Source organism: Chelonoidis abingdonii, chromosome 1 (assembly GCF_003597395.2).
Source record: "Chelonoidis abingdonii isolate Lonesome George chromosome 1, CheloAbing_2.0, whole genome shotgun sequence".
Lineage (NCBI taxonomy): Eukaryota > Metazoa > Chordata > Testudines > Testudinidae > Chelonoidis > Chelonoidis abingdonii.
Window position 1 is genome coordinate 201135741 of NC_133769.1, and position 15394 is coordinate 201151134.

The 15394-nt window shown below is 43.0% G+C and overlaps 1 protein-coding gene across 13 annotated transcripts in view; it reads right to left on the reverse strand.

Annotated features, from left to right (window-relative positions):
- The window catches only part of SYNJ1 (synaptojanin 1), a 145589-nt gene that overhangs the window by 4972 nt on the left and 125223 nt on the right, over positions 1-15394 (reverse strand). For 9 of the 13 annotated variants that reach the window (XM_032794934.2, XM_075073445.1, XM_032794935.2 and 6 more), the window contains 2 exons: positions 10996-11104; positions 8521-8744 (listed from right to left, as the gene is read on the reverse strand). In XM_032794934.2, coding sequence (XP_032650825.1) covers positions 8521-8744; positions 10996-11104 — 333 coding nt within the window. Of the gene's footprint in view, positions 1-571; positions 596-8520; positions 8745-10995; positions 11105-15394 lie in introns of all 13 variants that reach the window. The other 4 variants (XM_032794940.2, XM_032794939.2, XM_032794937.2 and 1 more) reach the window with 2 other exon arrangements.

A 15394-nucleotide genomic window follows, 5' to 3' on the forward strand; every position in this document is an offset into this window, starting at 1 on the left:
ACCGGTAAAGCAGTGCTCCGGGGGGTGGGGCTGTGCACTCCGGTGGATCAAAACAAGTTCAAAATAACACGGTTTCACCTATAACACAGTAAGATTTTTTGGCTCTCAAGGACAGCATTATATCAAGGCAGAGGTGTATATTTTACTTCCCAGGATAGCAGCTATTCTGCTGTTTAGACTTTGAAAAGGTAAAATCTGTTTCTCATGAAAAAACACTTTCTGAAAGCTTCATCAGGACTAAATTTGAGGTAATGGTACATGTTACTTCGAAGATATATTTTGCTCTACAAAATAAACAAGCTGTGTTAAGACTTTAATTAGTTCATAAAAGATGATGAAGTCAAATTTTCACTATAATGCTAGCAAATACAGCTAAGAGACTCCTTCTGTCAATATTCATCTATTAAGAAAGGAAAAAGCAAACTTTATGGGATGACAGTTGTTTTAGTATGTGGACAAGTGGTTTTTAATGTGAATGAGACTGCAGATGTATGAAGCAAAAAAAGACTCATACATCTTTTCTGCTAGAAGAGATGGAGATCACATACAAGATTGGTAAGTAGTCAGGTACCTGTTACCCTGATGGTTGCTCCTGCTTGTGAAAGAAAAAAAAAAAAGACATCAAAGGAAAAAAATTAGAGGAAAAATCCAAGGTACCTCACCAACCTCAATAATCCTTTATTATCCAAAATGTTTTAAATACTATAGTTACGTGTGAAGAAAAATATCTCTGATGTTATGTATACAACAGATAAAAGATGAGTGTATCAGTGGACTTAATACTCTGTCTATTGAATTTTAAAATTTTGTTAAGTAGAACTGCAACTGGAGCATAAGATTTTATAAATTTGATCATGAAGAACATACTTCCTGGTTAATTTAAGTCAGATATTACTTTGAGCAGTCTAGGATTATTTTAAAAGACTTTTTCCAAGCACTTAGTCCACGTAGTTCATTTTGCAAGAGAGGCCCTATAGCATTTAAATCTCACATTCTATCAGAAAACGTCATTTTACGTTTAAAATGATCAGTTTTACCTTAGTTTGAAAGGTACTTTTTTATATTGCAACATTTTGATTACCCTTATAGTTATAGAACCCATGCAATTCATACAATAGTTTATTTTATAAAGACAGCAGGAGTTTCAAGGTTTTCAAATGCACAAAAATTCAGTAATCTTTAATCAGAGAGTGGGATCTGGACCCATAAACTTTCAAGACTTGAATGTCAACTTAATATTTTCAATCCAGAACTCCTTTCAAAAGACTATAATGTTGATAAATACTAAATAAATGGGATAGCCATAGTTTCCATTCTATAATTAAATTCTATGAAGAGAAGAAAAATGAAAGATGAGAACAATAACTTAAGACATCTGAATTTTTCCTTGTGATTAATACAGATAACTTCAGAATAAGATTCGGTAAGGACATTCCTTGCACATATTTCACAAAGAATTTCAAGTTTTAAATTACATCAGAAAGGTTAAAAATAAGGCTTTTGAAAATGACATTTCAGAATCGATATTTAAATCAGAACATTTAATACATTCTGCAGTACTTCTTGTGGCAGCTCAGGTGCCTCTATCACAATTTCACATCTACTTCTGAATACAGAATTGCAGAAGCTCTGATGTTCTGATACATTTATTTAACCATTTAAGTATATTTGTAGAGTCTATACATGTTGTGAAAATGGAGATAAACTGTCATAACTATTATGTTTAAAAAAACCCTCCAAAGTGTGAGAATCAAGTTTTGGTTATTTTTAAAACTATTTTTTTGTTATAAGTTTCCATCAGAAGAAAAAAAATTAGCAGCCAAAGGTGCACAATGCAGGGAGTGACTCAGAGGCAGGGAGAAGTGCAGGAGAAGGAAGATGGTATTTATAGGCTTTCAACTAGAATTTAAAATCTTTTAACCCATCAAAGACCCATTCAGCCCTCATCTTAACCATGAATAGGGATCAATTTAAGCACATGCTTAAATGCTTTTAAGGCTGACACATTCTTTGATGTGAAAAAATAACTAGCATGTTGACATAAACATAAAGCATCAATTTCTTGTTCCATCGAAAATGTCTTCTAAAAAATGTTTCAATGCCTACTTGTTGATTTTCAGTCCAAGTAAGCAGTCCAGCAGCTGAGAAGTACTGTACACCAAATTCACTGCTGGTGTAAGTGGGCACAAGTACACTGATACTTTAAGGCAGTGGAGAATTTGGTTCAATATCTGGTTACCTGGAAGCAAAGTCCCTAATTGCTAACATTGATCTTTAGTATGTTATAGCTTAGGGAAGAATTCCAGCCTTTTGTGCATACATAACATACTGCAAATGTGCTTTTAATTTTTTTTTTTTTTTAAGAAATATCTAAAAAGAGACGGTTACTCACCTTGTGCAATAAACTGAGGTCCTTTGAGATGGTTGTCCCTCTGGGTGCTCAATTTTAGGTGTCTTAGGGCCCTGCACTTCTAGTCGGAGACTTTGGGTAGCAGTGCCCTGGTTGGCTGCGCTCACGCTGCTCCCAGCGGCTACCCCAGGCATGCAGCCAATGCCACCCAGTTCCTCTTCTACCCCCAGAGGATCAAGTCGAAACTCCGAAGCAGAGGGGAGGAGGGTGGGTAGTGGAGTACCCACAGGGACAACCATCTCGAAGAACCCCAGTTACTGCACAAGATGAGTAACCTTCTCTTCTTCGAAGAGTGTCCCTGTGGGTGCTCCACTTTAGGTGACTGAAGAGCAGTGCCCCTCAGTGGAGAGGAGGGGCTTCAGAGTTGATTTATGTATGGTGGAGAGCACCGATAGACTGAAGTGAGCGTCTGCAGCTGACTGCTGTTCCAAGGCATAATGTTTGGTTAAAGTATGGGATGATGCCCAGGCAGCTGCTTTACAAATATCAATGATGGATATATGTGTTTGAGAAAGACTATGAATGTGGACATAGCTCTAGTGGAGTGTGTGCGAAGTCCAGAAGAAGCTTGCAAATTGTAATATTGGTAACATAGCTTGATACAATTATAGATCCATTTAGAAAGTGTCTGTTTGGAAATGGTTTGGCCTCTTGATTGTTCTGCTGTGGATATGACTATAGCCTGGATGATTTTCTGAATGTTTTTGTTCTCACTACATATAGGACAAGTGCTCTGTGGATGTCTAGCATGTGAAAGGATGCCTCCCTGTTGTCGGTGTGTGGCTTGGGGAAGTAAATGGGTTCATTGAGCTGGAAGAGGGAGGCACATAGGGGTCGTGTCCCTCAATGTGGGATAAGTGTTCTCAGTACCCTTGAGAAAATGCTTAAGTCAGTGGATGGGTGGAGACCATGAGTCTGCCCACCTTGTTGTGAAAGGCAGTGATGGCTGATAAGTGCACTATGAGTGAGCTAGTGAAGAGGCCCGATTTTGAGTGTCAATATGTACTCAAGGACAGTGGGCAACGGGACCAACTGTGGAATGATCTGCTTGTCTCGGCACCAAATGGAGAATCTTTGCCACTTGTGTGTGTATGTTTTTCATGTGAAGAGACATAGGCTGTTAAGTAGAATGTCTTGGACCTCCTTGGAGCAGCATGTTTCGAGTTCTGTCATCCCTGGATTAGCCATGTTTTGAGACAAAGTGTTGGAACGTTGGGGTGATGGAGGCATCCTACATCCTGTGTCAGTAGGTGAGGCAGGAGGGGAAGGGTTCATGCTCTGACAGACATCTGGGTCAGGTATGAGAACCATGTATGTCTGGGCCATGTTGGTATAATCAAGATAACCCTGGCTTTGTCTTGTCTGATCTTGTGTAGGACATTACCCAACGGGGGGATCGGGGAGAAGGATAGAGGAGTGGGACCTCCCATTTGATGAGGAAGATATCTCCAAGAGATTTGTGTCCTGGTCCCGCTTGGGAGCAGTATTGTGTGCATTTGGCATTGTGGGTCGTGGCAAAGAGGTCGATTGAGGGGAATCCCCATTATCAGAATATAGTTTGCAGAATTTGTCGGTCCAGTTCCCACTCATGCATCTGCGAGAAGTTCCTGCTCAGGTTGTCTGTTGTGGCATTCTGGTTTCCAGGTAGTTAGGATGCCGTGATGTCTACTTTGTTGAAAATGCACCATTGCCAGAGGTGGACTGCTTCTATGCAGAGCAGGTAAGATAGGGCCCCTCCTTGACGATATATATAAGACAGTCGCCAAGTTGTCCATGAAAATCTGGACAGTTTCGTTGTAGATCGGGGGAGAAAGTGATCTCAGGTGTTTCAAACTGCTTGGAGCTTCTGTAGGGACCAGTGGCCCTGGATGGTGTTGTCAACCAAGCGTCCCCCGCATCCTACCAGAGAGGCATCTGTGGTGATAGTGACTGACGGGGTTTCCCTTTAGAAGGGAACGCCTGAGTGGACCTTTGTTTGTTTTGTCCACCATATCAGTGAGTCTTTCACTCTGCTGGGAATTGTAAGCCGTCTATATACAGTGCATAGCCAGGTTGTAGACATCTCATATGCAGGTTGTAGACATCTCATATGCACCTAGAATGTTGTAGCCAACATGGGTCCTAGAAGTTGTAGGCACGTTCTGGCAGATGTTTGTGCACTGTGTCTTAATGTTGTGATTAGCTTTGTTAAGCAAGAAACCGTTGTTGGGATAGCCATGCTGATGCCGTGACACAGTTGAGGTGTGGCCCTATAAAGTCCAGTTGTTGGGTTGGGGTCAGGGTGGATTTCTGTAGGTTGATTTGTAATCCTAGGTTTGTAAACAGGATTAGAGTGGCGTGAACTGCCTCGTCGTATGTTGGTGCTTTTAACAGACAGTGGTCTAGATAGGAGAATATGGTCACACCCTGATTGCGAAGATGTGCAGCTGCCACAGTCAGTACTTTGGAAAAAACCTTTGGAGCCATAGAGAGGACAAAGGGAAGTACTTTGTATTGATAGTGTAGGTTGCCAAGAGTGAATCATAAGAATCTCCTGCGCACCAGGTGTATACTGACATGAAAGGAAGCATCCTGTAGGTCAAGGGCTGACAGCCAATTTCCCTTCTCCAGTGCTGGAATTATGGTTGCTCGGGTTACCATCTTGAAGCGCTGTGTTCTCACAAACTTGTTCAGTTTGCGTAGGTCCAGAATGGGCCTCCATCCACCTGTTTTCTTTGGACTGAGAAAGTAATGCGAGTAGAACCCCCAACCCTTGTGCTGAACCAGTACTGGTTCCACAGCACCTAATTGCAGGAGATGGTGTATTTCCTGCTGTAACAGGTGCTTGTGAGATGGGTCCCTGAAGAGGGACGGGAAAAGGGGATGGGTAAGTAGAATGGAAAGAAAGGGGATGGAATAGGCCTTCTGCATAATCTCCAGAAACCATTTGTCTGCGGTGTTGGTTCTTCAGACTCGGTAAAAGGGTCCCCAAATGGGCTGGAAATTAGAGGTGTCTCTTGAGATTGGAGAATGTGGGGCTCTCGTGTCCTCAACCAACACTTCAAAACGTTTGCCTAGAAGTGGATGACTGAGATGTAGACGACTGATCCTGCGCCTGACAGCGTGTTATCTGGAGCTGCTTGCAGAGTTGATCATAATGTTGTTGAAGCTGAGTGTGTGTATGGGGGCAGGACGGAATCATTGGTTGTAGAATCTGCCCTGTTTCTTTTTGTTTGCAGGGATATAAACACCAAGCATCTTTAATGTTGCACGGGAGTCCTTCAGGGTGTGTAAGGAGATGTCTGTGTTCTCTGCAAACAATTTTTGCCCCTTAAAAGGTAAGTCCTCTACTGTCGCCTGGACCTCTCTGGGGAAGCCAGAGAGATGGAGCATGAAGTCCTCCACATGACAATGGATGCGGCGATGGAGTGAGCCGCTGTGTCAGCAGAATCCAGAGAAGCCTGCAGAGCAGTTTTGGCGATGAGGAAGCCTTCTGCTATATCGGCTTTATATTGTTCTTTTTTGTCAGCTGGGATGTGTTCAATAAAAGTTGACACCTGAGGGAAAAAAAAAAAGTTGCGTGTGTACTTGGCCAGTAATGCAGAGTAGTTTACTATGCGAAACTGGAAGGTCGCTGATGAATAGGCTTTCTTGCCAAAGAGGTCTAGGCCTTTCCAATCTTTATCATAAGGGGTGGTTTTGGGTGGATGTTGCTTCCCCCTTTGATTAACTGTCTCTGCTACCAATGAGTTTGGAGTAGGGTGGGTAAAGAAGAACTCAGCTCCTCTAGCTGGCATGTAGTACTTCTTGTCAGATCACTTACAAGAAGGTGGGGCATGGCTGGAGTATGCCCTATGGTTTTTGCTGTGTCCATGATGGTAGCATTAATGGGCAGTGCTGTCTTGGCTGACGGAGAAGCTTACAATATATCTGTCACCTTGTGTTGTGTCTCTGGTAACTCAGCCAGTGGGATGTCTAATGAATCCGCTACTTTTTTTTAACAAATCATTAAAGGATTCAAAGTCATCTCCCAATGTGGGGGGAGGTGGCATTACTGTGTCGTCCGGAGATGAAGTCAGGATGTGAGTAGGTCAGAAGGTGTCATCCTCCGGCCTATCTGCAGATTCTTCAGCTTCCTCCTACAGCAGTTCTAGGGAAGCCAGACCAGATGGTGGAGGCAACTGCTGTGTCCTGAATCTGGATGGATTGGATGGCTGGGTTTTCTGGGCTCTATATAATGCTCAGAGGTCCCAGTATGCCCACTGCAGCAGGAAGGCCATGGGAGGGGACACCCATTGTGAGGGTTGCCAACCCAAGCTCTGTTGCTGAGTGGGTTTAGGAATGGGGTGGTGAGATGTGCCCACTCCTGTCTCCACATCCTCCTCATCATCACTGGAGAGAGGAGGGGCCAAGCCAGCAGGTGTATTGATAACACTTGGCCCTGACCTGGCTGGGGTGCCATCGCTGCCAAAGAGTGGAGTTCCTAGGGTGGAAGCAATGAGGAGGTCTGCATGACTGACAAACTGCTGCAGTACCGGGATACTCAGTGTCGGCAGTGCAGGCAAGCTCAGGCTAGGAGGAACCAGTGTTGTTGGTGCTGCAGACCTGTCATACTGTATTGGTGCAGCAGGTGGCATCTTAGCGCTGCTCTGTGGCTGAGCTTTCTGTTCCCTCGGTACCGAGCTATAAGGTTTAGTTTTGCTGCTGTGAGAGAGTGAGACTGCACAGGATCTTTTGCTTCTTGGTACTGGACAGTCCCGCTGCCTCGCGGCCCGGTGCTCTGAGTGCATTCAGGGATGGCTTTCTTTTTAGGTGAATCCCGGTCTGGTGAGGAGTGAGACCGCTTGTTTGTGGCTTTGCTAGGACCATGGTCCTTAGCAGCCATTTTTGAAGAGGACCCTATATCTGAGGCAGCTGCAGGTGAGGCCTGGTAAGATGTCCTGGACTGAGGGTCGGAGGCAGGTCGCAGGGATCTCTATATCATTCAAAGTTTTAATTGGAGGTCCTTGGCCTTTCTTGTCCATGCTGTGAGTTTCTTGCAGTGGGGACACTTATGAGTAACGTGTTCCCCCCCACGCAACGGCCACACTGTGAGTGGCTGTCTGTCACTGGCACTGAGCATCTGCAGGTCAGACAGTGCTTGAAACCTGGCAAGCCAGGCATGTCCAAGCCTAGCTGAATAAATAATAGGAATAGCCCCAGCCTAATGCCTCTTCAGGGACTCCGCCTGATGGTGGGGAGAAAAACGACAGTTGTTTTTTTTAAATGGGAAATGAAAGAAAAATGAAGGGAGATTAGCAATAAGGGAAATTAAACTGAGAAAAGGGCAGAGAATAAAGGAATATGAAAGTAGATAAGGGCACTGCTGTCATTCCAACCGAAATCAAGGGTGGTAGAGAAGGAACTAGGTGGCAGTTGCCTGTGTGCCTGGGGTAGCCTTTGGTGTGGCGCAAGACGGTGGCTGCGTGTGCACAGCCAACCAGCACACTGCTACCAAAAGTCTCCGACAAGAAGCACAGGGTGCCAAACCACCTAAAGTGGAGCACCCACGGGGACACTCCCCGAAGAACTATTGCTTTTCTTAAACAAAAGGCTTGTTTTTAAATAAATACTTTAGCTAGTTCACAGAACAGAGCATTCAGTATTACTGAATTAAAATGTCAAATTATTTTAGAGTATTGTATATTTTAATGAACACCAGGAAATAAACAGAATAAATGTACGTTTGTTAAAATTAGGACTCAGTATTCCACCCTTGAAATGAATTAGCTCCAGTACGAAGCTCCAAGTATTTCTGTGCAAGATTTAAATAGATACTTTTTCTTAAGAGATCTCTCTCAAGTTGCTCAGTCTGTAAGTTATGGATTTGTGTTATTGTGAAATGTATTCAATTTTAGAAAACACATTTTTCATATAAGGTACAAGATTATAATTCTATTGTTACATGACACGATGTAAGAACATGTAATTTATATTTTAGGTAACTATCAAAATTAAAAATTCTCAAGAAATATATCCTAAGTTTAATCATTAATGGTACTTCTTTTTGTTCTGGGGCTTTCCCATGATCTGTGATAAGTCAAGGTAGGCTGTGTTAAGGCACAAACTAAAATATTCAGTTGTACACTTACTTGCTGTTGTGAAGGAACCGATTCTGAAGGCAAGCTGTGGGATGACCTGCTCCGGGGAGGTGGTTGCGGTGGTGCTTCCAGAGTCTGTGGAGGAGTTGTCTGAGATATATGCATCATCATAGGTATAAGAGGCTCTTGCATTTTTTGAACAGATGGTGGCTGAATGGTGGGTTGAAGAGGAACTACGGCCTGAGGTTTTAGCGGTTCAGGAAGCAAAGGCGACCCTACAAATACATTTACAATGTATTTTATTAGAAATATATTCTGGATATTTTCTCCATAAAAATGATTATTAAAATAGGCATCTAGATAACTCAGGTCAAACAAAATATATTTTGAAAATCACTGTTGTACAGATGCATACACTGAGCAATACTTATTTAAGACAGTTTTATCAGTCAGTTTAGGATGGAAGCTGAAGGTGGTCCCTTTGAAAGTCAATTGGTTGTGTTCTCCTAAATCACTTAGGTGCTTTTGAAAATCCCAAGGTAACACTAGAGGTGCAGCCATCATGAATACCAGGCCACCACCACACACAATTTGTTACATATTCCTCTTGGTACATTAAAAGTTACTTCTGAAATACAACTACGAGGCAGCCCACTCCTGTATTTTCTACTCCACGCATCTGATGAAGTGGGTTCTAGCTCACAAAAGCTTACGCCCAAATAAATTCGTTAGTCTCTAAGATGCCAGAAAGACTCCTCATTGTTTTGCTGATACAAACTAACATGGCTACCACTCTGAAACCTGTTACTTCTTAAGTACAGTAACTCCTCACTTAAAGTTGTCCCGGTTAATGTTGTTTTGTTGTTACGTTGCTGAACAATTAGGGAACATGCTCATTTAAAGTTGTGCAAAGCTCCCTTCTAACGTCATTTGGCAGCCGCCTTCTTTGTCCACTGCTTGCAGGAAGAGCAGCCTGTTGCAGCTAGTTTGTGGGGGCTTGGAACCAGGGTGGATTGGCAGCCCCCCATTAGCTCCCCACTTCCTTAAATTCCCTGTGCAGCAGCTGCCCAGCAGGCTAACAGTTGCAGCTGTCCCTCCCCCCACTGCCATGTGCTGCTCCTGCCCTCTGCCTTGGAGCTGCTCCCTAAGACTCCTGCTTGCTGGGGGGCGAAGGGAGGAGAGGAAGAGGAGGGCTAATGTCAGTGTGTCCCTCCCCCTGCTCCTGCACCCCACTTACCCCATCTTCCATAGAGTAGGGGGGACACATGACAGGGCTTAGGATGGAGGGAGCTTCTGGCAGCAGCTGCAGTCTCAGCAAGCTGATCTAATTAACAAGGCAGTGGTGGAAATGCGCATCTCTCTCTCTCACAGGGTGTGTCTCTCTGTCTGCGATGCTGTCTCCCCTCCCTCCATTCCTGCTGCCTTGTAGAGTATGAGAGTTAACCCTTGAGGACTCAGCCAACTGCTAACTCATCATTTAGCAGTAAGGCATTCCCTGGGAAATATCCCACCCTCTGACTCCTCCACCTCAATCAAGCTTCACAATGATCATCACTGCGTACCAGTATTAAACAGCTTGTTTTAAACGTGTGTGTGTGTGTGTGTGTGTGTGTGTGTGTGTCTTTTGTCTGGTGAAAAAAAATTCCCTGGAACCTAACACCCCGATTTACATTAATTCTTATGGGGAAATTCGATTCCCTTAACATCATTTCACTTAAAGTTGCATTTTTCAGGAATATAACTACAACGTTAAGTGAGGAGTTACTGTAGTTTCCCTCTAAAAGCATATTACTCTTGAGGCTCTACACTGGCTGCTAGTTTATTTCTAAGTGCAGTTTAAGGCATTAGCTCCTGACTTAGATTATTTCACGCATTATGGAATAATGAATAAGGCTAAGTTTTAGTCACAGATATTTTTAGTAAATGTCATGGCTGCAGGCACCGCCCCCGCCACTCCCATTGGCCGCAGTTCCCAGCCAATGGGAGCTGTGAAGCCAGTGCTCTGGGTGGAGGCAGCGCACAGAGTTGCCTGGCCATGCCTCCACCTAGGATGGAGCTGAGGGAGGGGAATGTCATCACTTGCAGGGAGCCCCCCAGGTAAGCGACGCCCAGAGCCCACCTCATCCCATCCTGTGCCCCACCCCCAACTCTTCCGCTGGGGGCGAGGGGGGCACAGTGGCCCAAGACTGCTCCAGCAGCAGCCAGTGTGATTGGCGCAGGGGCTGCCTGAGCTGCCTCTGAGCCAGGTGCACCAGTAGCTGCAGAAATCCCGGAAGTCACGGAAAGCCATGGAATCCGTGACTTTCGTGACTTTCATGACAAACTTGCAGCCTTAATTATGAGGAATGGCCATACATTATTACATGCAAGAATCTTCATTTTCAAAAGGAAATGGATGACTTTTTCAGTTGGAAGCAAGTCAAAGGTAAGAGTGGGGTAGGTTTGGATAGGGTAATAAGGCAGCCAGTCTAGATTTTCCATTAAACAGTACATTACATTTCTTTTTCTTCTAAAGTATAGTATTACCTCTTGGTGGTTCAGCTGGCTTGGTTTGGGTTTCAGGTGTTGGCCTCCCCACAGATGGTCGGACATGGCTTTGTGGTGCACTAATAACTCCGGCTCGGGGTGGAACCGTCTGAAATAATAATTGGTAAAAATAAAAACTTAAGCTATACTTCTGGAATTGAAGTGATCTCCTGCTGAATGACTGATTTATTTTTTTTTTTTTTTGTATTGCAGCAGTGCCAAGGGCCCCCAGTCATAGACTAGAAGCCCTACTGTTCTCAGAACTGTACAAACACATAATAAAAAGACAGTCATTTACCCAGAGAAGTGGGAGTCACATAGGTGGCTTCAAACTTTTGTTCTGTGGTCTCAAGAAATATAGGTTTTGTGATGTGCAGTACAGAAAATGTTATGCATGACATGAGACTTATTCTTTAGAACCCATGTCTGCAAATCTTTCATGTGGGTACACTGTCTCCAGGCAGGATGGAGACATTCTGCCTAACCAAAGAGCGCCAGTAAATATGTTGGCTATTGGATATCCTTTTTTGATGAACTTATAGAGCAGAGCATTAAAGGAGAAATATGAAACTATTACAAAGAGGAATATAATTTGAAAGAACACACATGCCTATAAACTGCATGTGGTGTGAGTCATGCTGCCAAGAATGGATACCAGAAGAAAACGAATGATCACGTAAAGCAAATGTTTTCTGTCCCCAGTTTATCCATTGTTGCCAATTCTACTGTGAGATTTAACAGCAGTGAGAATGTCCCAGGGATTTTTTTGGAACAAAAAACTTATACACAATTCCTCGTACAACTGTGTCTTAAAAAAAGAAGAAGAAGAAATCACCCTTAATCTGGCCTAATACATTTACTAGATTTAGAAGACAATGTTTAGAAGACAATGGCCGTTGTCCAGTATACCTGGGTTAAATCCATCCAGTGACTTCTAAATGCTTTAAGCTATCAAGCATCAAAAAATATATCGCTTTCTTCCTTTTGACTGCCAAGCGGCAAACACCACCACACACCACCACCACAAACAAAAAAACCCAACCAACCAAGGTAGTTTTTAAGAAACAAGTTTTGTTAGAATAAAATCCATCCCAAGAAACAAGTTCACTTCTGTTCCTTTGGATGTTTAGGAAATGGATATTTAGGACTATAGGATTATATTCCAAGATCTATAAAAGAAGTTGTTTTCCTTAGGAAACCTATACAGGCTCCTCCTAATCAGAACAGAATAGAAATAAAGGCTGAAGCAGTCCTTAAAACCACTCAGTGTTCATGAAATAAGCAATAATAGGACACCGTGGCTGTCTCTAATTCTTAAAGTCTTCTAGCAGAAATAACTGCTGCCAGAAAGGCTGTGTAAGGCAAAGAAAATAAGGAAATTGAGCTCTGAGAGTTGAATGAGTGGTGGGGTTAGGGCTTTAAGAAATCCTTTACATACAGATAGGAAGGGATGAGATTTGGTTTGTTTTACTGAATCATGCTGGCAATTGCCAAGATGTGGACCTTCCAGGAACTGGCTTTTAGCCTCAAATTTAATTATTTTTGAAAAAAGTGGTACAAAATGTTGATTTTGATCTCATTTATTCATCTAAACAGCAATGGTTGAATTAAAGCTATTTCCTGGAATAGGAACTATTGGTGGAATCTTTGCTAGATGCCAGCCCGTTTTAACAACTTCTTTGGAGTATCCCTTTTTGGTTAGTAATCAACAGTCTCATGTCAGCTCCAGAAAAGGGACAGGAAAAGATTTCTCCCATGGCTCAAACTGTGTCTTGGTTTCCTCAGAAATGAAAACAGCCAGTTTAACACTTCTGGTGCAACAATGAAGGCCAGATTGTTGAAAATTACCTCAAGATCCTTGCACTAGTCAGGTCTGAGGCAGCAGGAAAGTTGATTCAGTAGTAGTTGTCCAGGAACAACAACTGAAGATTGAAAATAACCTCTGCTTTCTCTTGGCAGGATCTTTGCTCTCTCACTAGCTAAGGTGGTATGAAGTGCGCCCACAATGAGATATCTACATTTCTGGTCTTGTGGAGGATAGATGACTCAGATTCAACTTTATGGCTAGCAAGGAGTTTTCCTCAATGGTTTCTTTCCAAACACATCTTCCTCCTGGTCAGCAGCTATGTCATCAAGCCATGTGGATTGAAGAGATCTCAGAACTGATTATCTCCTGCCTAGAACTTGGTGATCTAACCTAAGTATTGACTTGGTGGTAGCCTATTGAGTTCTTGTGTTGTATTGATAATGGAAGAAAACTTTGGTGCTATTTGCAGGAGAGGCAAAAATTCCCTTCAGAACCTCCTAAGAGGAGATCTATGCAGGCTAAGGTCATGTCTACACAGTACGGTAATGCGCACTACAGGGGTGTGATCTCTAAAGGGCACTAACACATTGAACCTTAATTGGTCCATGTAAACTCTGCAGATATGCACTAATAGTTCTCTAGTGCTCTTTAACATAGTGCTGTTTAAAACAATACTATCTAAAAATTCCCTGGTGCACACCAGCAGAGTCTAGGCAGACCAATTAATGCACAATATATGAGAGTGCTTTAGAAGTCACACTCCCACAGTGTGCATTGTCCTACCATGCAGACATGCCCTAAGCAGTCTCTCAGGACTGTTAGCCTTGGCCTCTGTCTTGTCAGTCATTTTGCGAGCCTATCCAAAGAGGAGCACTGCTGAGGTGCCTTAGAGAAGGAAGACAACATTCTCTAATAGCCAACGAAAGCCCAAGGAGTCAATTTAGAAATTTAAGTAAATTATCTAAACAAAACAAAAAGCAGCAAACTTGAAAAAAAGTGCTATGAATATCCAAGAAATTAAGGCGACAGAGCTTAACTCCAAAGCCAAAAAGTGATTGATCTGGATCTGCCTCTCTCCTGTCAGTTCACTAGGAAACAGAATGTATCGGCAGACACCAATACAAAAAAACCATCATCACCTTAACCCCGTATAGCTCCAAGCATTTTGTAAATGTCTCTTTTGATGGAATTCCCTACAACTTCCTTTAGAAGATCAAAATACAGCCTACGTGTTTTCAAAAATATTTCCTTATATTTAGCCTAAATTCCCTTTAACAAGTTTATTCCATAGCTGCTCTCTTTCATAAATTGATGGGCACTTAATGCCTCAAATGCACACAAAAATATTCTATCTAGAATATGCTACTGCAGTTTCTTTTCTTCTGAAATGGCTATTGTGATTGCAGTGAGGAACAAACAGAAGGAGCTCCTGTTTTTCATGCAAATGTCATAATAAATACAAGCCTTTCACAACCCAGTAAATACTTTAAACAATTATCTCCGATATCTGTAGACAGTTATCACATCTTAGCAGTCTTTTTAACAAAATGTATATGTTGTGGCACGGCACCTCCTTTGCCCTCTTGGGCTCAGCATTTTCCCCCTTTGTCAGGGGTGGGGGGTTGTGGAAGAACGACTGGAGTAAATCAGTTCCACTAAGGAAGGTTTTATTCTTCACTTGGGTATTTCCCACCCACCTCCCTCCCCAATATTTACAAGGCCCAGGGAGTAGTACTCTTTAGCCAAACCAAAGAAACAAATTCACAACAGAACAAAGGAATACCTTTCCCTGTCACCTCTCTGGGATGTTGCCTTGTGATGCTGGATGCCAGTTCTTCCCCAAACTGGCAATTAGCTTGGTTGCTGGGAGGAGAGAAGCTTTCCACCCAGGAGAAGTCTCTTCTCCCTGCTGCAGGTTCTCTCTCATCTCTCCACCTCTCTCTCTCACCAGAAGAGGGGTTTTTAAAGGTCACAGGAAGCCCTTAATTAGACTCAGGCATCGCTAGCTGACTTGAGGTAGCCTCTTTTCAGCTCATGGAGAAAAGGGTCTTTACTATTCTAGTATGGATTCCACCACTCTCTTACAGCTGTGCAGTCTGAGTTTGCCACAACATCTAACACCTTTTAATTTTTCCCCAGAGGCAACTCTTGGAAAAAAGTATTTGCCAACTCACTGCTGGTGAATGAGACAGAGCAGTCAAGTCCCTCTCACAATTAGGAGGCTTCTGGGGCAGGTGGGAAGAAATCAAGAGTTTGCAAGTGTTCATTTTCCCTTCTAGGAGCCAGAGATGTGGGTGGCTTCAAATTTATCTGAAACTTACTACCAAGCAGTGATATAAATAGTGGAGCCCTGAAGACCACCAGCTATGAGCTGACCTTCACCCCTGAATGTCAGTTGTTGCTCCAACAACAATTTTTCATGTCAGCCTTTGGTTAGCAAGTTTAGTCCTTTGACCAGTAGCTGTCAAGCTTGCCTGCTCATAGGTCATTGCATCCAATTTTGATAATATGAGTTGCCCTTTTCTTGACCCTCTCTCTATTTTTTGATTTCTTACTTGTAGAGAAGTACCCAAACTACTGAAAACTGTACAC